Source organism: Mus musculus, chromosome 5, assembly GCF_000001635.26.
Source record: "Mus musculus strain C57BL/6J chromosome 5, GRCm38.p6 C57BL/6J".
NCBI classification, from domain to species: Eukaryota; Metazoa; Chordata; class Mammalia; order Rodentia; family Muridae; genus Mus; species Mus musculus.
Window position 1 is genome coordinate 3,598,502 of NC_000071.6, and position 23,535 is coordinate 3,622,036.

At 42.3% G+C, this 23,535-nt stretch overlaps 1 protein-coding gene across 6 annotated transcripts in view; it reads left to right on the forward strand.

The window, feature by feature from the left end:
• The window catches only part of Pex1 (peroxisomal biogenesis factor 1), a 41,165-nt gene that overhangs the window by 2,436 nt on the left and 15,194 nt on the right, over positions 1–23,535 (forward strand). For 4 of the 6 annotated variants that reach the window (XR_001784746.2, NM_001293806.1, XM_017321100.2 and 1 more), the window contains exons 2-12: positions 4,731–4,874; positions 6,295–6,378; positions 6,933–7,047; positions 7,146–7,909; positions 9,166–9,285; positions 11,353–11,476; positions 11,678–11,787; positions 14,380–14,462; positions 16,574–16,706; positions 20,316–20,412; positions 22,094–22,264. Coding sequence is in view for 5 of the 6 variants with exons in the window: in NM_001293806.1 (NP_001280735.1) it covers positions 4,731–4,874; positions 6,295–6,378; positions 6,933–7,047; positions 7,146–7,909; positions 9,166–9,285; positions 11,353–11,476; positions 11,678–11,787; positions 14,380–14,462; positions 16,574–16,706; positions 20,316–20,412; positions 22,094–22,264 (1,945 nt within the window). In the remaining variant the exon portion in view is untranslated. Of the gene's footprint in view, positions 1–4,730; positions 4,875–6,294; positions 6,379–6,932; positions 7,048–7,145; positions 7,910–9,165; positions 9,286–10,702; positions 11,249–11,352; positions 11,477–11,677; positions 11,788–14,379; positions 14,463–16,573; positions 16,707–20,315; positions 20,413–22,093; positions 22,265–23,535 lie in introns of those variants that run through there. The other 2 variants (NM_027777.2, XM_017321101.2) reach the window with 2 other exon arrangements.

Below are 23,535 nucleotides of genomic sequence, written 5' to 3' on the forward strand. Positions count from 1 at the left end.
GTCACCAATTAAGAAAATGCCGTACATGCTTGCCTGCCGCTGCATCTTATGGAGATATTTTCTTAGTTGACATTCCCTCCTCTCAGATAGCTTAGTTTGAAACACATTAACAAGAAACTATCCTCCTGGTAGTGGTGGCTCACACCTTTAATCCCAGCACTCAGGAGGCAGAGGCAGGTGGATTTCTGAGTTCGAGGCCAGCCTGGTCTACAAAGTGAGTTCCAGGACAGCCAGGGCTACAGAGAAACCCTGTCTCGAAAAACAAAACAAAATAAAACAAAAACCCAAGAAACTATCCAAGACAAATTGGCCCAGAAGCATAGATAAGTATGAAAGCAGAAAGGTTCGTGTGTTGGGAATCATCTCATTTGACCTGAAGTCCTAAATATGTAACAGGGATACGAAGTTAGTGGGAGGAAGAGTTACAACAGTGACCTTTATCTGATTTACCTCAGGGTTTTCAGAATCCAAATAGTCTGGTTGTTCCGCAAACTTACTGAACCAGAATCTATGAGGAATCAACTTTTAAAAGACGTAATAAATCTTCAGGTAACTTACATGCACAGAGTTGAGAGCCGAGGCTATAGAACATGAAAGGTTAACAGTGAAAGGACCTGAGTTATCTAGGTTATTTAGAATTGTCTGAGGCAGAGTTCATTTTCAGGAAGCTAACGTGTGCTCTTGTCTGCCCTGTGTCAGCTCCACTAGCCTGCCACTGTTTCTCACCTGACTCTGCTCCTTTGCTGGTTCTATGCCCACTCTCACCAAAGTCTCCTTCCTTTCATATAAACCCAGGTCTTTAACAATGGTATAGTCCTTCTCCCCCACAACTCTGTGGTTGCCCATGGCTGTGTATGTTTCATTTGTTACATACTATCTTGTTTCAAACATGTCTTCCTTTGTTCATTCAAGTCCTTATTTAAGGACTGGGTGTACCAAGTAGATATTTAACTTAGAAGTTCTCAGTCATACTGGTCAACCCCTTACTTCTTGGTCGGTTTTCTATTATTGTAGGGTCTGATTATATAGCCCTGGCTGGCTTGGAACTCTTTATGTTGATCAGGCTGGCTTTAAACTCACAGAGGCCCACCAGCTTCCACCTCCTGAGCATTGGGATTAAAGATGTGAGCCACCATGCCTGGTTTGTAAGATACTTAAGGCCATCATGACCCCTGTTGACTAGTCATGGGTGGTGTCTCCCATTGTTAACACCTCAACCCATGTCCTTGAGGGACACAGCCACTCTCAGGTAAGAACCGCTGCTCAGTCACCCTCTGTATATTTTAAGCTCAGCATATGCTGTGATTGCAACAGAGAAGGGATTCCTACTGACACCAAGTGCAGAAAATGGATCTACACCTCACCCAGAAGGTGATGACAAGTGTGCAGACTTGTCGTTTCCTTGTGTTAGCAAGAGATAGCCCAGGCCTTAGACCTAGGCACACCTGAGGCGTTTGAATGTATAGATTCACCTGATTGTTTCTTCTGTGGTGATGTTGATAACACAGTGTGGGCCAACGTCAACAATCAGTGCACTTCTTGATTAGGTTCCTAAGGGGTTCTGTTCTATGACTTCCATCTATCGGAAGGCTTCTGTGGTTCTAATGGAAACCAAGGTACAAATCAGCTTAGAACATTAGTTTGCCAAACCTCACTGAGTGCAGCTCATGACACTGCAGCTAGTAACTACATTTTGACCAAAACCAAATGACTGAAATGTTTTTCTTGTCTGATAAAGTTGTTTTTTTTTCTTTTGCTTTCCCAGTAGCCTAGTAGATAGATATTTTAGACATTTCATGATGTACTTTATATTTCTTTCTTTAATGTATGTCTCTGGTTTTAAAGCTTTCTTACGAAATAGAGGGCACTGAGTTGTATCAGCAACTTATGAAACCACCTAAAAAGTGCCTGGGGCTCTGTTACCTTTGCCCTTGAAACCTAGACAGTGGCCCAGGACTTCTGACTCCAAAACCAGGGCTTGCTTTTGCTTTGTCAAACTGCTTAGTTGAATTGAGCTTTGCCAGCAGAAACAGTTGCATCATTGCTTGGAAACTGTGAGAAGAATTATGCAGCTAAAGGACAAACAGTGGCTTTTGTTTTGTATTTTGTTCTTTCCAGACAGGGTTTCTCTGTGTAGCCCTGGCTGTCCTGGCACCCACTGGGTAGACCAGGCTGGACCTCAGAGATCTCCCTGCCTGTGCTGGGATTAAAGGAGAACTTTCTTATGTACAGAAGTTTACTAGTGAGCGTGTTTGAGAGCCGTGTTGCCTAAGACTCCTGTATTCTTTGCTATTTGTTCTAAGAAACATGGAATGCTGAAATTTGATATAAATGAGAGAGTTTGGCTTCACTATTTTAAGGTTAGTGAATTTATTTCGAAATGAATTTCATAACACGTAGGCTTCCTGAGATAACAAGTCTTCAGGACTCTCCATCAAGGTGCTTGCTGATGTTTCTTAGAAGTGGTAAGTGTGTGGAGTGCTTGTGATGTAATGGCAGATGGGGAAAGCATATGACATCCTGGCCATAACATGTAAACGCATGAATCATTGACTGAAAAAGGCTAGCAAGAAGCATACAGAATAGTTCATGTGATTGTGTCTCCCTCCAAGTGCACATATTTCCCAAGGTTCCTGGGCAGATAATTGTTTTGGTTTTGTTTTAAATCACAACCCTCCTGCCTCAGCCTCCCCAGTGCTAGGATGAAAGCTGCAGATCATCCCTGACAGTACACGTCTGAAACCATAGAAGGCTTTGGTCCTTTAGCTCTCAGCACAAGCTACAGATTCTGTTATTTTCATGTTTTGCTGGTCTAATAGATTTCTAATTTTAAGGACTTATTTTTAATTACATGCATGTGCTGGATCCCCAGTAGGCTTAAAGTGCAAGTAGTGCTCTCTCTCCATCACAGAACCGTCTCTGGCCGCTTTAGACTGTGCTTCTATAGTCTCATGACCTTTGTTTACTTGTTCATTGTGGGTTTTGAGACAGAGTCTTACTGTATAGCCTTGGCTGGCATGAGCTCACTCTGCAGACTAGGCTGGCTTTGAACTCATAGAGACTAGCCTGCTTCTGCCTCCCAAGTGCTGGGATTAAAGACGTGTACCACCACGCCCAGCCAGTTTTATGAACTTTAAAAATCATTAAGGAACTACATAATACAATATTTTCAGGAAGTCACTAACAGGAGCTCCCTCTAGGAGCATGGCTCCGCCTTTACCTTCTTTAATTTTTCTACTTTTACCATGTGTATTTATTACCTTTTAAATAAATCTATTGATCAGTAAAAGATTAAATACCCCAGCTGATAGGAGTTTCAAAAGTCTAAACTGTGTTGTTTTATATCTTTATATTTTAATTATTTTATTAAATATATATAAGCACTTTTCCTGGATGTATATGTTTCTTTTTCAGTGTGTTCTATGCATACTGAAAGCCTGTGTAAGTTCATCCAACTACCTGTGGCATTTGGAATTATGAATCCCTTGAATTGAAAGATCCTGACAGAATGTAAAAGGTCACAGAAGCCCTGAAATTGGCAAGATAGATGTCACTGTTAGCAGAACTAGCTTCACTGATTTAGAAAAATAGAGGCACACAATGCTCTGGCCACTCCTTGAACCTGTGTGTCTGCCAATGTTTTGACCGTTCCTTGACTCATGTGTGTGCCCACTGATGAAGCCCATTGCCAGGTGTTTGTGATATTGGTTGATGAGAAAGAGTCAGAAAATCTCCCCAGCAACCACAGCCGGGCCAATCCTGAGTTGCTACACCTGCACCAGACTCTTTCCTTGTACCCCTCCCATACCCATTTCTTCAGAATAGACATTGTTTAGATCTGGAAATCCCTTACTCTCCCCCTTCTCCTTTCCCCTCTGAGGGCCTATAAAAACTGGGACCTCTTTCCCCTCGAGGTCAACTCCTCTACCCCTGCGTGGGATATGAGTCGTCCCCAGAGCTCTGGCTTTCCCTGAATAAAGCCTCATGTAGTTTGCAACAAGCTCGGTCTATCGTGAGTTCTTGGGTGTCCACTATTGTCCTGAAGCCTTTCGGAGTCTTTCAGAATCAATCCATAAGGCTGACATAAGACTATGAACATATTGGTTTTTTGGATAGTGAATATATTGGGTTTTTTTATGTTTAAAATAATTATTGTTGGGCTGGTGAGATGGCTCAGGGATTAAGAGCACTGACTGCTCTTCCCGAAGGTCCTGAGTTCAAATCCCAGCAACCACATGGTGGCTCACAACCATCCATAATGAGATCTGGCACCCTCTTCTGGAGTGTCTGAAGACAGCTACAGTGTACTTACATGTCATAAATAAATAAATAAATAAATCTTTAAAAAAAATAAGCCGGGCATGGTGGCACTCGCCTTTAATCCCAGCACTTGGGAGGCAGAGGCAGAGGCAGGCGGATTTCTGAGTTCAAGGCCAGCCTAGTCTACAAAGTGAGTTCCAGGACAGCCAGGGCTATACAGAGATACCCTATCTCGAAAAACCAAAAAAAGAAAAAAGAAAAAAAGAAAGAAAGAAAGGAAAAAAAAAGAAAGAAAAAAGAAAAAAAATTATTGTTTTTTAAATTACAAATGTGAATAAGAATGATTTAACTCCCTCTAACACTTTTTTTTTGTTTTATTAGTTATAACAGTTGCTTATCTGGATCCATCGAGGAAAAAAAATCATAAAAACTTATCACCCCCTTTTCTCTCTCATTGTTTGGATAAATAGAATCAAGCTATAGAAGTGGCCAGCGATCACCAGCCTACCTACCTGAGCTGGGTGGAAGGCAGGCATTTTAATGATCAAAGTGAAAATGTGGCAGAAATTAATAGACAAGTTGGCCAGAAACTTGGACTCTCAAGCGGAGATCAGGTAAGTGCAATGTGTGACAGAAGTCACTTCTTTTCAATGTCACATCCTAAGGTGAGGTCATTCGTATGCTCTTATAACCAGGCCAAGATATTCAAACTGACTATAGTTTGTTAAGTCAGTGTTTAACACGTCTCCCACATGACTTTGTATTCTAGTTGCTCGTTTTCTAGTCAATTCTTTGAGAAATTTTTTCTTTTGAGTGTGGGATTTCTCCTTATTTTAGAACTTCATTTTAGTTCTTGTCACAACGGTTTTATTATTTAGTGTGTGTGTGTGTGTGTATGTGTGTGTGTGTGTGTGTGTGTGTGTGGTGGGATGGGGATGGAGAGTAGTGGGGCCAGGAAGAGGTCAGAAGCCATGCTTGGAGGTCGGAAGAGAACGTGCAGGAATCCATTTTCTCTTAGCTGTTAAGCCATCTCTCCAGCCTGCCCACCCTAGTTATTGAGACAGGGTCTTTCACTGAACCTAGAGCCTGATAATTTACTGAGCCTGTCTGTCCAGTGAGCCTTGAGAACCTCCTCAGTGCTGGGATTATAGGAGCCATTTCTTTCGGCTTTTACTGTGTGAGTACTCTGAGTCCAAACTCAGATCTCCTCACACACACGTGGCAAGTGCAGACTGGGCTGTCTCCCCAGCCCTTAGAGGCTTCCATTTTTAACAGGAAAATGACCTTAGAAGTCACCAGTGCCTTGCTTTGCCAACCTATCTTTACCCAGGATTTTCTAGCACAGTCCAGTGGCAACAGCTCTGGGCAGGATCAGCTTCCTAGGGTGGATTCTGATGTCTTGATTAGATCTCTGAACGGTCGTCCTTGTTTCTCATGTGCTTCTCATTTGCCTTCGTTTCTGCAGACTCCTCTTTGTAATCCTACTAGGAAGACTCCCAAAGGACATGCCCGAGTCCCCTTGCTAGCTGGGGAGCACTCACTTCCTGGTGGGCAGGAAGTGCTCTCTGTTTCCTCAGGCCCATCCTACCCAGAGTGTGTCATATGTGATCACTTGTGTCTGTATTCCAGCTACTCCAGAGGCTGAGGCAGGAGAATCTTGAGGTCGAGGCCAGCCTTAGCAGTGTAGTCAGATCTATCAAAAAAGGAAGGAGAGGCTGAAGAGCTGGCTCAGTGGTTAAGAGCACGAGCTGCTATTCTAGAGAACCCACATTAATTCCCAGCACCCATACGGCACCTCACAACTGTCTACAGCTCCAGTCTTCTTTCTTGGAAGGTTTTGTTTTCCTAAAATACTGAGTATATCAAGGCCTAGCTAAGAATAAGTACTTAATATTTGCTATCTGAGACATGGAAGAAGGGGAGGGGGCAGAGAGAGACAGAGACAGTGAGACAGAATATTACCTAAAGAGATAACTTATTTTCTAGAGACAGGATAATCTTACAAAAGTAATATTTTATTTCTTATTTCTCCAGGTGTTTCTCAGGCCTTGTTCCCATGTGGTATCTTGCCAACAGGTTGAAGTGGAGCCTCTCTCAGCAGATGACTGGGAAATACTGGTAAAGGAAAACTAAGTGTTATCTTACTGTAAGGTTAAAGACATATAAGCATCAGTTGATAGATTTCACTGGGCTTCTCTATGTATTCTGAGTTAGTTCGTATTTTAAGGATGACTTGGTAGAAATATAATGTATAACATGAGAATCACAGATGAGCTAACCATGCTGTGTTTGGGATTTATTTACTTATTTATTTATTTCAGTTTTTCCAGACAGGGTTTCTCTTTGTAGCCCTGGCTGTCCTGGAACTCATTCTGTAGACCAGGCTGGCCTCGAACTCAGAGATTCCCCCCTTCCTCTGCCTCCCAACTGCTGGGATTAAAGGTGTGTGTGGGGTGGGGGAAATTAATTTTAAATAGACTTTAGTGTCTCTTGACACAGAAACAAGACAACAATGGTTAGCTGAGATGTTGGATCTGCCGTATGTATTCCATGGCATCAAGTATACTTCAACTATAACAAGAAACTTTAAAATAAAAAGGAGTGGAGACTCCATCCCAGGTACGGAAGGATCTGAACACAGTGTGATCTGACCTTGCTCTCTGTTGTTCTAGGAGCTGCACGCCATTTCCCTTGAACAGCATCTTCTGGATCAGATTCGAATAGTTTTCCCCAAAGCTGTTGTTCCCATCTGGGTTGACCAGCAGACCTACATATTTATCCAGATCGGTAGGTGATGCTGTAATATGTGCTGTCAATCCCTGCACTAGAGTGCCAGCTATGAAGCAGAGGTGAACGTGTACTAATGGGCTCTGTTTTCTACCCAGTCACTCTGATGCCAGCTGCCCCTTATGGAAGGCTAGAAACTAACACCAAACTCCTTATTCAGCCAAAGACACGCCAAGCCAAAGAGAGCACATTTCCAAAAGAAGGAGATGCACACGGACAAGTTCATAGTTATGGGCGAGAACAGAAAGGATTGTCAAAGGAATTACAAACCAGGCAGCTTCATACGAACTCAGAGGGTATCACTGCATCCAATGGAAGAGACCCAAAAGTCCCAGGTGGCCCGTTGAAGCCAAGCTGGTGGGCTGTGCTCGGAAGCATGCTTTCCTTTGGGCCTGACAGTAAACAGGAGTCAGCCTGGGGCTCGTTGGAACTCGGTGCTTTCAAAAACATGCAGTCACAGGCTGCCCCTCTGGAAGGTACTTTCAGAGTATGCCAAGTCCAGCCACCTAGTGCGCGTACCACCACCGCTACCTCTGTGTTTCACAAACACTGCACCGCCCACGTATTTCCTTGGGACCAAGAATACTTTGATGTGGAGCCCAGCTTTACTGTGACCTATGGAAAACTAGTTAAGCTACATTCTCCAAAACAACAGCAAGACAAAAGTAAGCAGGGTGTCCTGTTGCCTGACAAAGAGAAGCAGCTGTCCAAGTCTCCAGATCATAAGCAGATCAGCTCCAACCGCAGTGAGGAGGCTGCTGAGGCCTGTGTGCTGAAGGTAGTCTGGAATGGACTCGAGGAGTTGAAGAATGCCACAGAGTTCACCGAAAGTCTAGAGCTTCTCCACCGTGGGAAAGTCTGGGTTAGTATGCGGTTATAGTGTGGGGAGAAACGTGTGGCTTGATCTTCCCCAAACTTCGGATTACAATAATATATATAAACTGAAGACAAACAGGAGTTAGTCTCTAAAAGTCTCCGTGTGGAGCGAGCAGTGTCTCCAGTCCCTCTTTAATCTTTTAGTGCTCACCAATATTTGGGGAGATGAGAATTTGGGGGACATTGGAGTGATGCTTAAGAGCATTGTTGCTTTTGCAGAGTACCCGGGTTTGATTCCCAGCACTCACATGGTGGCTCACAACCATCTGTAACTCTGTAAGTTCCAGGGATTTCATATCCTCTTCCGGCTTCCATTGGCACCAAGCATGCTTTTGAAGAATAGACATGCAGACAGGCAGACAGGCAGACAGCAGACAGGCAGACAGGCAGACAGGCAGACAGGCAGACAGCAGACAGGCAGACAGGCAGACAGGCAGACAGGCAGACAGGCAGACAGCAGACAGGCAGACAGCAGACAGGCAGAACACACACATAAAATAAATCTAAGAAAACGTTTAAAGAATTTTTGACCATCTTTATTGAGATGAACTTTATAGTGTACAATTTACTGTGTGTGCAAGTTGTTTTTAGTATAAGATGGTGTGATCATTGCCATAATCTCAGCTTAGAATATTTTTATTAATGTGGCTGTTTTACCATATACCTTTTGGATTGAACTGTACCCATGGCGGAGCGTGATGAGGTTTGACTACTCTAGCTTTCTCAGTAGTTCTTAGCTTTCAACACAAACACAAACTGTTGGTAGTCTTCATGTTTATGCCTCTCCCAAACCAATATGTTGAAATCCTTCCCACAAGGTGACTGTGTCAGGACATGAGACCTTTGAGGTGATTTACAAGGACGAAGGGTGCAGCGTAACTAACGTCATCATGGGAGGTGCCTGCTCTCACTCCTCCTCTGCCCAGTGAGGACGCAGCGAGAGTGACCTCACATGCCTTGCCTATGAGGAGAGCCTCACCAGCACCAACCCTACCATGCCAGTGTCTTAACTGTATATATCTCAGTTTATAAACCAAGGATGAATGCCCGTTGTCTATAAGTTACCAAGCACACGGTATTTTGGTTAAAGTGGTCAGGCTAAAACAACTATGAATCGCCATCATACGATTGTGTGATGATGTCTATAATTTCACTTGAATTTAGAGAAAATAATATCAGTATTTAGGCTATGAAATACCTTAATCAGTCTTTGAATATATTTATATTCTTTTTAAATTGCAGATTCCAGATGACCTGAGAAAGAGACTAAATATAGAAATGCATGCAGTAGTCAGAATAACTCCACTGGAAACCACGCCTAAAATCCCAAGATCTCTGAAATTACAACCTAGAGAGAACTTAGTGAGTTCAAACCTCTGTTGTATCAAAATTCGTTTATGGATGTTACAGAATTTCTCATAGTTCGTTGATAATAATGTACTTCTTCGTTGTTAGGAGTTACACACCATGGCGTTTTAGCCATTCCCAGGGAGCAGCTCAGCTGATGGACTGCATTCATGGTGGGCTCTGCATCCACTGCTGCCTTTTTCAAACCGTTTCCCTCCCTGCAAACAAAACGCTTTAGCCGTTAGACAATGACTCCTGTCCCTTCCTCCCATCTCCTGACAACCTGCTCTATGTTTGGAGATTATTTATTCCAGCTACTCTGTAGAAGTGGAGTCAGACAGTATTTGTCTTGTGCATATGACTTACTTCATTTCACATAATGTTTTCAAGGTCCCTCTCTATTGTGGCATACATCAGAACTTCATTCTGTCACCATTATATAATTGTCTGTCCATCCAAATAGTGATGAACTTATGTGGCTTCTTCTTGTTGGCTCTTGTGAGTCATGCTACAGGAAGCAGTGGAATACAAGTACCTCTTTGACTAGTTTCTATTCCTTTAGATATATATATACCTAGAGGTTATATGATGGATTTGTGGGCCAATAACTGTGTTTAATTTTAGAAGCAAAGAAATCGTTAGTAAGCAAATGTGCATGTATCAGTGCAAAGATGGGTATTCTGTCTTTTTTTTAATTGTTATTTTGGAGGTGAGAATGGAGATGGGTTGGGAGAGTGTTTGTCTAGCTTGAACATAGTCTGGGTTTGACCCCCAGATGTATAATCAGTAATGGTGGTGCCTACCTGTTAATATCAGCACTTAGCAGGTGGAGGCAGGAGGATGAGAACTTCAAGGTAATCTTCAGCACTACAGAGTTCAAGGCGAGCCTAGCTACATGAGAAGACAGTGCCTTTTCTTAGCCTCCGTTTGGTAGTGATCAGCTTCTAAACTGAGCATAGCCAGCAGGTGACTATATGAAGAAACAGAACAGAAGTAGACCTGTCTGAGAAATGGGAGAGCACAGGTCTACTGCACATCAGTATTTTCTATATGCTTTGTATGTGTGTGTGTACACACAGTGTGTGTACATGTGGGCATGCAGGTGCATGAGCTCATGTGCACAGCATGTGGTGGGCAGAGGAATACCTCTGCTGTCACTCCTCAGGTGCTATCCACTTAGTTTTCTGAGTCAGGTCTCTCATTGGCCTAGGACTTGGCAAGTACACTAGCTAGCCCTGGGATCCACCTGTCTCCTCACTCCAAGGCTGGGACTGCAGTTTAAAATCGGTTCTCATGTTTGAAAACTCATCCCAACCCTCTATGGATCTTTATTATTCCACTAATATTACTGAGTGTCATTTATTGTCAGATGAGTTCTTAAGAACTGAATTTTTAAAACTTTAAGGATTAGCAATGGTTTTCTTATAGTTTATTTTAGAGCTTTGAACACTGAACACTCTACTCATTTAGCATATAGCTAGACTGGTCCACATTAAGAAAAGGAACAGTGGCTTAAACATACACTGTTTAATTTTCTCATGGCCTGGGAAGGTTGAAGGCACTCATGGGTGGTTAACCTTGCTGTCAAGGACCTAGGCTCCATATCATTTCCTCTCCTGCTGTCCTTGGCTGTGGTTTGGCTCCTTTAGATACAGCATGCTGGCATTGATTCTGAGTGTCCTGCCTGAGTTCTGTGGACCAGTAGAACGAAACAAGGCCCAAGCGTCCTTGCTGCATTTCCTTACCTTTGACTGGGAAGAGAGGCTCTCCGTGGCTGCTGACCGCATGCCCCCGGCCACAGCGAGGCCACATACGCTCTACTTTGTTTGGTATTTGTTTGGCTGGGCAGACAGAAAAGGATCAGTTAACCACTTTTGCTGTGCATGCAAGTGGTTCCTCCGAGGCTGAGGACTGCAGCCATCATAGCAGGTCACGCATCAGCATGTAGCGTCTGAACATCCTGTGTTGGTTATATTTGGTAAGATTTTATATGTTGCTGGGAAGGCATGCTAGAATAAGTGTGTTAAGGTCAAGGTGGAGATTAGGATACTTGGTTTACTCTTCCATCCTTTTCTCTGGCAGCCTAAAGACGTCAATGAAGAAACTATAAAAACAGTGTTCTCATCTTGGGTACAGCAGTCCGCTACCACGATGCTTCCTTTGGTAATATCAAAGGAAGAGCGTATTAAGCTGGAAATTAAAGATGGTGGGTAAAAGTGTGATTCTGTTTTTCCTATGAAACAGTTGTAACATCTAAATAGTCTTTAAAATTGACTTTCCAATGTGTGTCACACATGAACAGTGAAACGAAACAGTGTTCTCTGTGTCGAAGAATGTCTTATTTCAAACAAATTATTTCCTCTCAGTTTCAGTTCTAACTCTTCGTTTGTTACTTTCTTCTTAATAGGGCTGAGAGAGTTCTCTCTGAGTACAGTTCATTCTCAGGAAAAAGAAAAGGAAGAAGGAAAAACTGTGTTTGTGTTGAGTTCCATCCTGCTGCAGAAGATCTCAGTACAAGTAATTACATACTATTGATGTGTGATAGTAATGACATACTACTGATGTGTGATAGTAATGACATACTACTGATGTGTGATAGTAATGACATACTACTGATGTGTGGTAGTAATGACATACTATTGATGTGTGGTAGTAATGACATACTATTGATGTGTGGTAGTAATGACATACTATTGATGTGTGATAGTAATGACATACTATTGATGTGTGGTAGTAATGACATACTATTGATGTGTGGTAGTAATGACATACTATTGATGTGTGATAGTAATTACATACTATTGATGTGTGGTAGTAATGACATACTACTGATGTGTGGTAGTAATGACATACTATTGATGTGTGATAGTAATGACATACTATTGATGTGTGGTAGTAATGACATACTATTGATGTGTGGTAGTAATGACATACTATTGATGTGTGATAGTAATTACATACTATTGATGTGTGATAGTAATGACATACTACTGATGTGTGGTAGTAATGACATACTATTGATGTGTGGTAGTAATGACATACTATTGATGTGTGGTAGTAATGACATACTATTGATGTGTGATAGTAATGACATACTATTGATGTGTGGTAGTAATGACATACTATTGATGTGTGGTAGTAATGACATACTATTGATGTGTGATAGTAATTACATACTATTGATGTGTGATAGTAATGACATACTACTGATGTGTGGTAGTAATGACATACTATTGATGTGTGGTAGTAATGACATACTATTGATGTGTGGTAGTAATGACATACTATTGATGTGTGATAGTAATGACATACTATTGATGTGTGGTAGTAATGACATACTATTGATGTGTGGTAGTAATGACATACTATTGATGTGTGATAGTAATTACATACTATTGATGTGTGATAGTAATGACATACTACTGATGTGTGGTAGTAATGACATACTATTGATGTGTGGTAGTAATGACATACTATTGATGTGTGGTAGTAATGACATACTATTGATGTGTGATAGTAATGACATACTATTGATGTGTGGTAGTAATGACATACTATTGATGTGTGGTAGTAATGACATACTATTGATGTGTGATAGTAATTACATACTATTGATGTGTGGTAGTAATGACATACTATTGATGTGTGATAGTAATGACATACTATTGATGTGTGGTAGTAATGACAAACTACTGATGTGTGATAGTAATGACATACTATTGATGTGTGATAGTAATTACATACTATTGATGTGTGGTAGTAATGACATACTATTGATGTGTGGTAGTAATGACATACTATTGATGTGTGGTAGTAATGACAAACTATTGATGTGTGATAGTAATTACATACTATTGATGTGTGATAGTAATTACATACTATTGATGTGTGATGAAGTGATTGATGCTTGCTCTCTGCGACTAGTAGAGTCTAAGTTTCTGTCTGGAAGCATACATCCAGAAGTAGATTAGAAAGCACATGAGAAGAGTAAGGAATAACTTGATTTTAAATATTTTATAATTTATCTAAGCAAATTTCTGATTTATCCTAAATGTAAGCATTAGTTAAGCACGATTAAATTTCAGATTTTCTGTTGCTTATGTAAACTGGTAAACAAGTCACTATTGAAAGTTCTATGTGTTAAACAAATGGAGAATTAGTTTTAGAGGACTGATTTTTTTTTTTAAGATTTATTTATTTATTTTATGGATATGAGAATTGCATGTACACCTGCCTGCCAGAAGAGGGCATCAGATCCCATGACAGATGGTTGTGAGCCACCATGTGGTTGCTGGGAATTGAACTCAGGTCCTCTGGAAGAGCAGTCAGTGCTCTTAACCACTGAGCCATCTCACCAGCCCTGATTTTTTTTAAGCTCATATTTTGGGGCCAATGAGATGGCTCGGTGGGGAAATGTGGTAGCCATACCAGCCTGGTGGCCTGAGTTTCATTCCTGGAAGCCATGTAAAAGCTGGAAGGAGCGAGCCACCACCACCAAGGTTGTCCTCTGACCTCCTCTGTGCACATGGGCCACCTCTTCATTGTAGTGTGCCTGCACACACACCTCAGAGTTGTTCTTGATTTCCACATGTGTACATGAACCAACTCCTCATTGAAATGTGTGCGGGTACACACACACATACACTCCAGAGTTGTCCTATGACCACCACATATGCACATGAGCCACCTATGCATTGAAATGCACACACACACACACACACACACACACACACACACAGACACCAAAATCATCTTCTGACTTCCACATGTGTGCTGCCGCACCTGATCCACCTAGACTGTCTCCTTATCTCAGAAATGTGTTTGAGGGGCTTGCCCTTCAGAAACAGGGCAAATGTAAGAGCCTTGAGAAGAACAGTAGCGACACAAACACCCATAGCATATCATCAGGCAGCTTCCTTCTCTCTCCTGTGAGCATCCGTGTTCCATGTGTGAGAACCTGGTCATCAGGGTGTCTCAGGCCATGTTCTCTCTCAGCGCTCAGCATCTCCTTTCCCTGTTAGCACCGTTGATGGTTCTTTTTTCTGGGACTTGGGAAGCAAACAGAAGACAACCTTGAAATGTAAAACTGGCTTTTCCTTGCTGCTGTAGGTCCTTCTAGAGCCCATGATAAAAGAAGAACAGAGTGCGGAAATCGACTTTCTTCTTCCCTCTTTAACGCTGAGCTCTTTGGGGTAAGAGGTTTTGGTCAAATGAGTATGTTCACCGGCTGCTTTGGGCAGCTCCTGTACCAGTGTTAAGTGGCCAGGAGTGCCAACAATGAGGAGATAATTGCCAAGGATTATGTCTGTTCTCACACATAGGTTGGAAGTTGACCTTGTCGCTTAGGAAGGAGGTTTTATTAGAGACTCTCCTTTGAGAATTGACTTGTGAGACGAAAGCTAGCCGAAATCACCTGATGACTGTACTTGACTAAAACAGTAGTGGTCAAAACCAATAAAAGCATCTTAATAGCTAAATCTAAAATACTGGTTCAGTGGTAAAAAATACTTCAAATTAAGTTATTCCTTCACTTCTTTATTATAATAGTGAGCAATTTTTTCATCTTTTCAGAAAAACGAACCTGAAAAGGAAGCCCTCTCAGTGTCTTTATTGTGTGTGTGCTTTATTGTGTGTGTGCTTTATTGTGTGTGTGCTTTATTGTGTGTGTGCTTTATTGTGTGTGTGCTTTATTGTGTGTGTGCTTTATTGTGTGTGTGCTTTATTGTGTGTGTGCTTTATTGTGTGTGTGCTTTATTGTGTGTGTGCTTTATTGTGTGTGTGCTTTATTGTGTGTGTGCTTTATTGTGTGTGTGCTTTATTGTGTGTGTGCTTTATTGTGTGTGTGCTTTATTGTGTGTGTGCTTTATTGTGTGTGTGCTTTATTGTGTGTGTGCTTTATTGTGTGTGTGCTTTATTGTGTGTGTGCTTTATTGTGTGTGTGCTTTATTGTGTGTGTGCTTTATTGTGTGTGTGCTTTATTGTGTGTGCGCTTTATTGTGTGTGCGCTTTATTGTGTGTGCGCTTTATTGTGTGTGCGCTTTATTGTGTGTGCGCTTTATTGTGTGTGCGCTTTATTGTGTGTGCGCTTTATTGTGTGTGCGCTTTATTGTGTGTGCGCTTTATTGTGTGTGCGCTTTATTGTGTGTGCGCTTTATTGTGTGTGCGCTTTATTGTGTGTGCGCTTTATTGTGTGTGCGCTTTATTGTGTGTGCGCTTCATTGTGTGTGCGCTTCATTGTGTGTGCGCTTCATTGTGTGTGCGCTTCATTGTGTGTGCGCTTCATTGTGTGTGCGCTTCATTGTGTGTGCGCTTCATTGTGTGTGCGCTTCATTGTGTGTGCGCTTCATTGTGTGTGCGCTTCATTGTGTGTGCGCTTCATTGTGTGTGCGCTTCATTGTGTGTGCGCTTCATTGTGTGTGCGCTTCATTGTGTGTGCGCTTCATTGTGTGTGCGCTTCATTGTGTGTGCGCTTCATTGTGTGTGCGCTTCATTGTGTGTGCGCTTCATTGTGTGTGCGCTTCATTGTGTGTGCGCTTCATTGTGTGTGCGCTTCATTGTGTGTGCGCTTCATTGTGTGTGCGCTTCATTGTGTGTGCGCTTCATTGTGTGTGCGCTTCATTGTGTGTGTGCTTCATTGTGTGTGTGCTTCATTGTGTGTGTGCTTCATTGTGTGTGTGCTTTATTGTGTGTGTGCTTTATTGTGTGTGTGCTTTATTGTGTGTGTGCTTTATTGTGTGGCAGCCACAGAAACATTCACACAAGAGCTTCTGTGCTTATGCTGGATGTGAGAGCTCTACTGAAAGAGTTAAACCTTGAAGAGGTGCAACTCTGTGCATTAACAGGAAGCAAACTCTCTTGCATTCCACCTTCAGGAATTTTGTCTCCTTTGTGTTTTCATGAACAAAATCATGATAGAAATCAAGAAATAGTATAGATTCAAAGTTTGTCTAAGACAGAGTGAAGCTAAGTTTCAAAAGGAAAATTCCGAGGAGTTGAATCTTTGATTACCCAGTAAGCACTCCCAAAGCAGCTGTCTGTGATAGTATTGATTACCAAACTGAAAGAGCCATGAGGATGGGAACGTCGAGGTGTGTAACAGACCCCACAAGCAACCGTTAGTGTTGCACAGTGTCTGAAAGCTGCACATCAGAGACAGCCTGCCACCATTAGCCTAAGTAAAGGAAGCTCTAAGACTTTACTCCTAAAACCTCTCTAACTAGCCCAGGAAGTAAGGCTTCAGCCTTTTCTAGCTAGGTTTTCCTCGCTATGGTCTTGGTCACATAAGGATGTCTGTGTTTTGCAGGGGAGTGAGTGCCTTAGGTGCATCTGCAATGGAGCACATCACTCACAGTCTCCTGGGACGCCCGTTGTCTAGGCAGCTGATGGCCCTCGTTGCAGGACTTAGGAATGGCGCTCTTTTGATCACTGGAGGAAAGGTACTCAGTTATAATGTGCTCCTCACTAGTGCTCCCTCGCTAGCTAGTAGCATTTTGTGCTTATCTCTTTTGATTTTGTACATGTATTTTATAGAACTTTTAATAGGTGTGTACCTGTTAGGTATTAGGGAAGTGGTCATGAATTCATATACCCTCTCTTGTCTTAGCTAGGGTTCTAGTGCTGTGAAGAGACACCCTGACCTCAGCAACTCTTGTAAGGGAAAGCATTTCACTGCGGCTGGCTTACAGTTTCAGAGGTTCAGTTCATTATTATGCTGTGGAGCATGGCAGCATGCAGGCAGACATGGTGCTGGGGAAGGAGCTGAGAGTTCTGCATCTGACCTGAAACCAGCAGGAGGCTGGGAGCCACACTGAGCATTAGCTTGAGCACAGCAGACCTAAACCCCCAGCACCTCCAACCAGGCCACACCTCCTAAGAGTGCCGCTTCCTAAGGACCAAGCATTCAAGCACTTGAGTCTGGGGGCCGCTCCTAGTCACACCGGCACACCTCTCAGTCCCTTTTCTGTGCCACTTGATAAGATTAGGTGATTTTTAGTAGTTAGCCCACTGATAAGGTTGTAGATAGTGATTGGTTTATTTTTAAAAATAAATCCCACTTGGTTGTGGTTACTTGTACTTACTAGCATTCTGTTCGCATTTATGGGAGACTCTAGTCTGCAGCTTTTGCTGCTGTCCTGTCTTGTCTAGTTGTACAGTCAATGTGATGGTTTGTATATGCTCGGCCCAGGGAGTGGCACTATTAGGAGGTGTGGCCTTGTTGGAGTACCTGTGTCTCTGTGCGCATGGGCTTTAATACCCTTGTCCTAGCTGCCTGGAAGTCATTCTTCTTCTGTTTGCCTTCGAAACGAGATGTAGAACTCTCAGCTCCCCCTGCACTGTGCCTGATTGGGTGCTGCCATTCTGGACTGAACCTCTAAGCCAGCCCCAAATACATGTTCTCCTTATAAGAGTTGCCTTGGTCATGGTGTCTGTTCACAGCAGGAAAACCCTAAGACTGTCAATGTTACTTGCTCATAAAGTGAGCTGTCAAGTGTCCCCTTGTGTTTGTGGGAGAAGAGACTATAAAGTTGGCATTCATTCATTCTTTAAAGGCTTTGTAAAATCTGCAGCAAACCCATCTAAGCCTAGAGAGTCCCTAATGCAATAGCTTTTGAATGATCAACCCCATATTCTTAATGGTTACAGGACTGCTTGGGTAGTGTGATCCATCTTGATTAACAAGCAGTTGTTGGTTTTTAAAGCGTTGGTCCAGTTCTTCTACAGTGTCAAATTTATGAGCATAAAGTTATTTTCTCGTATTTTCCTTTAGATCCAGATTCCTGCAGGATCTGTTGTGCTGCCCTGTTTTCTGACACTGGAGATGTATATTCTCTTTTTACCTTTATTGTCTTGGTTGAAATCCCTGACCTCTTAAAGAGGCTTACTGTCTTACTCTCCACCAGTGCTGTGTTATTTCCTGTGCCCAAAGGCCAGTGTGTTGTCATTGGAGAGATGCTTTGTTGATAAAAATTCTTAATGCCTTTGTAGAGCAGTGGGGCTGAGTTCCTAGCAGCCACAGTGAGTGGTTCACAACCTCCTGTAAGTCCAGCTCCAGGTGATATGGTGCTCTCTTCCAACCTCCACCGGCATCTGCCCCCCCCACACACACACACTCACATTAAAAAAAAGTCTTACACATAATCTTTAAACACAAGCAGAACACTGTGGTCTTGGTGAGTCATAGTGCTTTCACAATTATAGACATTAACATTTCTTCATTTCTCTTCATTCCATTTAAATAACTCTTCATGTTGCTAGTCTAGTTTCTTTTTCCTATTTTACATAAATATGGGAACTATTCTTTGTCATTCTTTAATGACCACGTCATCATGGTCAAATATTTATTCTTAAGAAGCCTTGTCCCACTGTCTACAAAAGCAGACTTCTGAAGTCCCTCCTAGAGCAAGCACCATAGCCAGTGGAAGAACAGAGGTCCTGGGTTTACCTGTCAACTTTGTAATGTGCTTATTAGTGTTTAAGTTTTGTTTCTCATCTGTGTTTGTGGGAATAGCCTCACTTAAGGGAGAGTAAACATGCAAAAAAAAGTGCCTCACAAATGTGACTTACTCTGAGTTGGAGGAAAAGGCCATCTGACAGGACAGATGATAATGATATGTCCGGTCTATAGTCCAGCACCACTAATGGTTTTAGTCTTTGAAGTCTATTACATTTAAATATGGTAATTCTATATAATATCTATATATTACCTAATTCTGTGTAATATCTCTCTATAATAATTCTATATAATACCTAATTGTATAAAAGATCATGATGATAGTGTGCATTTGTTGAGTGCCTCCAAATTGTAGGTTTCTCATGTCAAATTTTGCTGGGTTTTGCTAGTAGTCAGGACAGTGCCCTTGAGCTGATGTAATGCTATTGACTCCAGAGAAGTGACAGCAAGTGGCACTGATGGTAAAGAACTATAAAACCTCCCCGGTGTGGCCATGGCGGCAGACACTGGAGAGATGGGAGCAAACGGTGAAGCGTGCTTCCTTCTGATGTCATGATGCTGCTTCTTCCTAAAAGCATTCTGATGCTCACTAAACATGCATTTGCTTGGAGGTTCACTTTGACTTGGTGATGTCTAAAATTGGAAGGGACATGAATATAAAGCATAGAGAAGTAACTTGTTAAGCAGCTTAAGTAAAAACATGAAATTATAAAACTTCATTAATATTTTAGTTCTGCTTTTATACATTTATAATAGAATACTTAGAAAGATGAAAACACTTAATAGAGGGTAGAGTTTTCACCTGAGGTCTCCCACCTTTTTTTACTAAGTATACTTGTTTTTAATCTTTGCAAATTATTTTAGAATGAGGAAAAAAAAACCCAAAGCTTGTATTTCAAAAAAAAAAAAAAAAAAAAAAACAAACCTCATTGACTGTAAGCCGGTCCTTTGTTCTTATATCAAAGTAGACAATCTGGCAGCTGAATTGTTTCTCAGGGACAGTGCTGTGTGCCTGTAATCCCAGCCACTCCAAAGGCTGAGGCAAGGGGATCTTGAATTCAAGGCCAGACTGCCAACATAAGACCTAATCTGGTAGAATATACCATATAATCATCTCTGTCACAGGAAAAAAAGTGCCTGAAGGTTGTATTGCACATTAGCTGGTTGCTACAGTAATCATTAAGGAAGGAATAATTAAACTATTTAGTACAAATTAATAGGGATATTAGTATTTTTTCTCATTAAAATAATTGAAATTACATAATAATTTCTTACTTATTTCAAAAATTATTTTATTTATGTATTAATCATGTCTTGTACCAGTAAAGTATTATTTTAAAAGGTTTTTATTTAAATGCTGTCAGTGTTAACTAGCAGGTGTAGAACTGAGTTTATTTCCCTCTGTGCACTATATTGAGCACAAGATGCCTAACACAGCCAGAGCCTTCTTTAGTAGCACAGAGTCACACACTGCAGCAGGGCTGATGTCTACTTGTCAGTCGGGGAGGCTGAATCTTGGAGGCTGCTGCAGTGGCAGAAGCCACCTCCGTAACGAAGGAGTGTTGGGTGTTCTGAGGAAGCGATTGTCTTCCAGGGAAGCGGGAAGTCAACATTCGCGAAAGCCATCTGCAAGGAAGCACAGGACACTCTGGATGCCCGTGTGGAGACAGTCGACTGCAAGGCTTTACGAGGTAGGAGTGAGTGCTCACGAATCCCCTTTCGTAGACAGGAATGTATCATCAGTGCCATTATCAGATACAGTTATGTAGCTTTTAAACTTTTATTTTTGTCTTTTAGTCATTGAAAAATCCTTAGAAGTTGGGAAGCTGGGCGCGTGGCACAAGTCTTTAATCCCAGCACTTGCAGAGCAGGGGCAGGTGAATCTCGGAGTCTGAGTTGAGCTTGATGTAAAGGGCAAGGGCTGCGTAGGGAGACCCTGTCTCAGAAAACCAAACAAGAAAGCCGGGCGTGGTGGCGCATGCCTTTAATCCCAGCACTCGGGAGGCAGAGGCAGGCAGATTTCTGAGTTCGAGGCCAGCCTGGTCTACAAAGTGAGTTCCAGGACAGCCAGGGCTATACAGAGAAACCACTTCTTGAAAAAACCAAAAAAACAAACAAAAACAACCAAACAAACAAACAAGAAAATCCTTAGAAACTTTAAGGCTTTGTCTTTCTGATGTTTGTGATAGTCCCTAAAACTATTTGAAAGTTTGATGGAAGCCATTTTCTTTTTTAAAGTGAAAGCTCTGTAGAAATACCACACTTGCTCCAAGTGTTTAGAGTGCTGCATTTGACTGTGAACTCCATCTTTGAACTACTGTAGGGAACTGGGAGAACTCACGGGCTGGGTAAGCGGATGGCTTTGGGTGATGACGAGAAGAATTACAGTTGATCTTTAACTTTGTGAGGTTTTTTTGGGGGGTAGGTGTTGATTTTCCAAAACAGGGTTTCTCTGTGTAGCCCTGGCTGTCCTGGAACTCTGTAGACCAGACTGGCCTCCAACTTATAGAAATCCACCTGCCTCCACCTCCCAGGTCCTGGGATTAAAGACATATGTCACCTCTGCCTGGCCCACTTGTGTGTTTTTTAAAATCTAGCATTTGTGTTATTATCTATTTAGTTAAAACAGGAGGTTGGAACAATTTTACTTTGAACAAGTAACTTGCTTCTGGGATTCCACTACCACCCGGCTCCCAGCTAGTCTTTGTAGCTTATGTGTTCTAGTGCATAATAAGAAAGGAAGAAATAACATTGTATAGATGTATGAAATTCTCAAAGAATAAATAAAACTATATTTTAAAGCAAGGTAAAGATAGCTTTTGAAAACTCATTGTTTCATTTGCTATAAAGGAGGTTTGAATCTTCTATGGGGAAGAATTTAGCTTAGAGCTGAGCATCAGGGAACTTTTGCATTAGATTACAGATCTGTAAACTTTCTGTCTTTTAGAAATTAAACTTTGTACCACACCTGGGACAATCTTGGATCCAAATGTGTCATAGAAATGTAGGAGCTTCCGGGTCTCCAGGGGATGGCTACAGTTTGATCAGGTCTCGAGCCTTACTCGAGTTTATGTTTGCCAACCTGTGTAGTTCACAGCTGTGAGCTGTCTGAAACTCTGGAGTGTGGCCGAGTGCCTAAGACAAGAGTCAGAGTAACATAGTCCTCTCTGTGATACAGTTCGGCATTGTGAGTCCTTGGACACTTAGGAGTTGAGTGTGTCAATGATTGACAAGTTTTTTTGATTGATATATTAATAGAGCATGGGTTTAATTTCTACAAATGAACTACTATTGAGTTCTTCTAGTGCCTTCAAGAGGAGCCTAAACTTCCCACCCTTGAAATAACACTGAACCCGCATCTTCTGAGTCTAGGAAAAAGGCTTGAAAGCATACAAAAAGCGCTAGAGGTGGCTTTCTCAGAGGCCGCCTGGAGGCAGCCATCTGTCATTCTGCTGGATGACCTGGACCTCATTGCCGGACTGCCAAGTGTCCCCGAGCAGGAGCACAGCCCTGAAGCGGTGCAGAGCCAGCGGCTTGCACATGGTAATGGTCCCCTGCTGGGGGGGAGGCAACATTTTTCATTTTAATGGTAAATCTATTTTTTACATTGTTAATTAGTTTTATTTATTACTTGTCCATTTGTTGGGGGGTGGCACCCCTAACGCCTGTGTGTACATATGGAGGTCAAAGGACAGTTCCCAGGAGTCTCTTCTGTCCTTCCACTGTGTGGGTCCTGTAGATTGACCTAAGATTGTCAGGCTTGGTGGCACATGGCTTTACCTGCTGAGCCGTCTCGAAGGCCCTAAGCCCTCCATTTTAAGGGAATGAGGTATATGCTTATTGTGTTTTCCTTTGAGTGTCTGGTAGGCTTCTTCAGCTCTGTAGTAGGAAATGGCAGAGCAAAAGCAGGGACATCCCCTGACTTGGTGACTGGCCTTCTCGTTCTACTTCATTTCTGGAAGCTGTTCCGTTACAGACTTCCTCTCACTTCTGTCGGTATATGTCTTGGTAGTCAGTCATCTCAAAGTCCAGGAAGGAAAGGAAGCAATCTCAGTGCAGAACAGCAGTAAAAATGGTGGTTGCTGTGCAGGATGCTGTTTCTGGGAGAGGGTGTGCCTTGAGAATTCAGGCGGTTATCCCCTGGTGTTCTAAGTCAGTAAATTGAAAGTGACAGAGATGAGTATTTGGGCCAGGTTAGCCAACTAGAAGTGGGCAAGATGCACTGTCCTAGAGGAATATGCAGTATGGTGTGTGAGCACTAACCCTTGTGTGGTGGGCTACCAGGGATGCCAGGAAGGCATCCAGAGATGCTGTTGACTGAACCGAGTTTTAGTGGAAGAGTGAAATCAACAAGCAGCAAAAGAAGTACAGTTCATAGGGAAAGGCGCTGAGGTGAGATTGACTACGCCGTAGTATGACTATGCCACTGGTTGTGGCTTACAGTGAAGACAGACCTGTGGGGAGGGAGGGCTGCAAGGACTGACCGTGTTGCCTCGTTGTTCTAGAGAGCTGATGTCAGCACAAACAATAGCCAGAGTAGCTTCCATTAGATTAACTAGTGTTGATCTCAAGGGAAGGTGTGGCTCTCTGGATCAGGGCTCAGAGATATATTACTGATGTTTATTTCAGTTCTGATCTCCTCAGACAAACTTTGCTAAGCCTTGGATAGAAAGAAATTATTCAGGAAATGTTAGAAACACGGCCTGTTCTGCTAATAACCATGACAGCTTGGACATTTACCATCCTTCCAGAATGTTCACTTCTAGAACGCCTTTCTACTTCTGATTCATTTACTTTATAAGATCCAGGAGTAC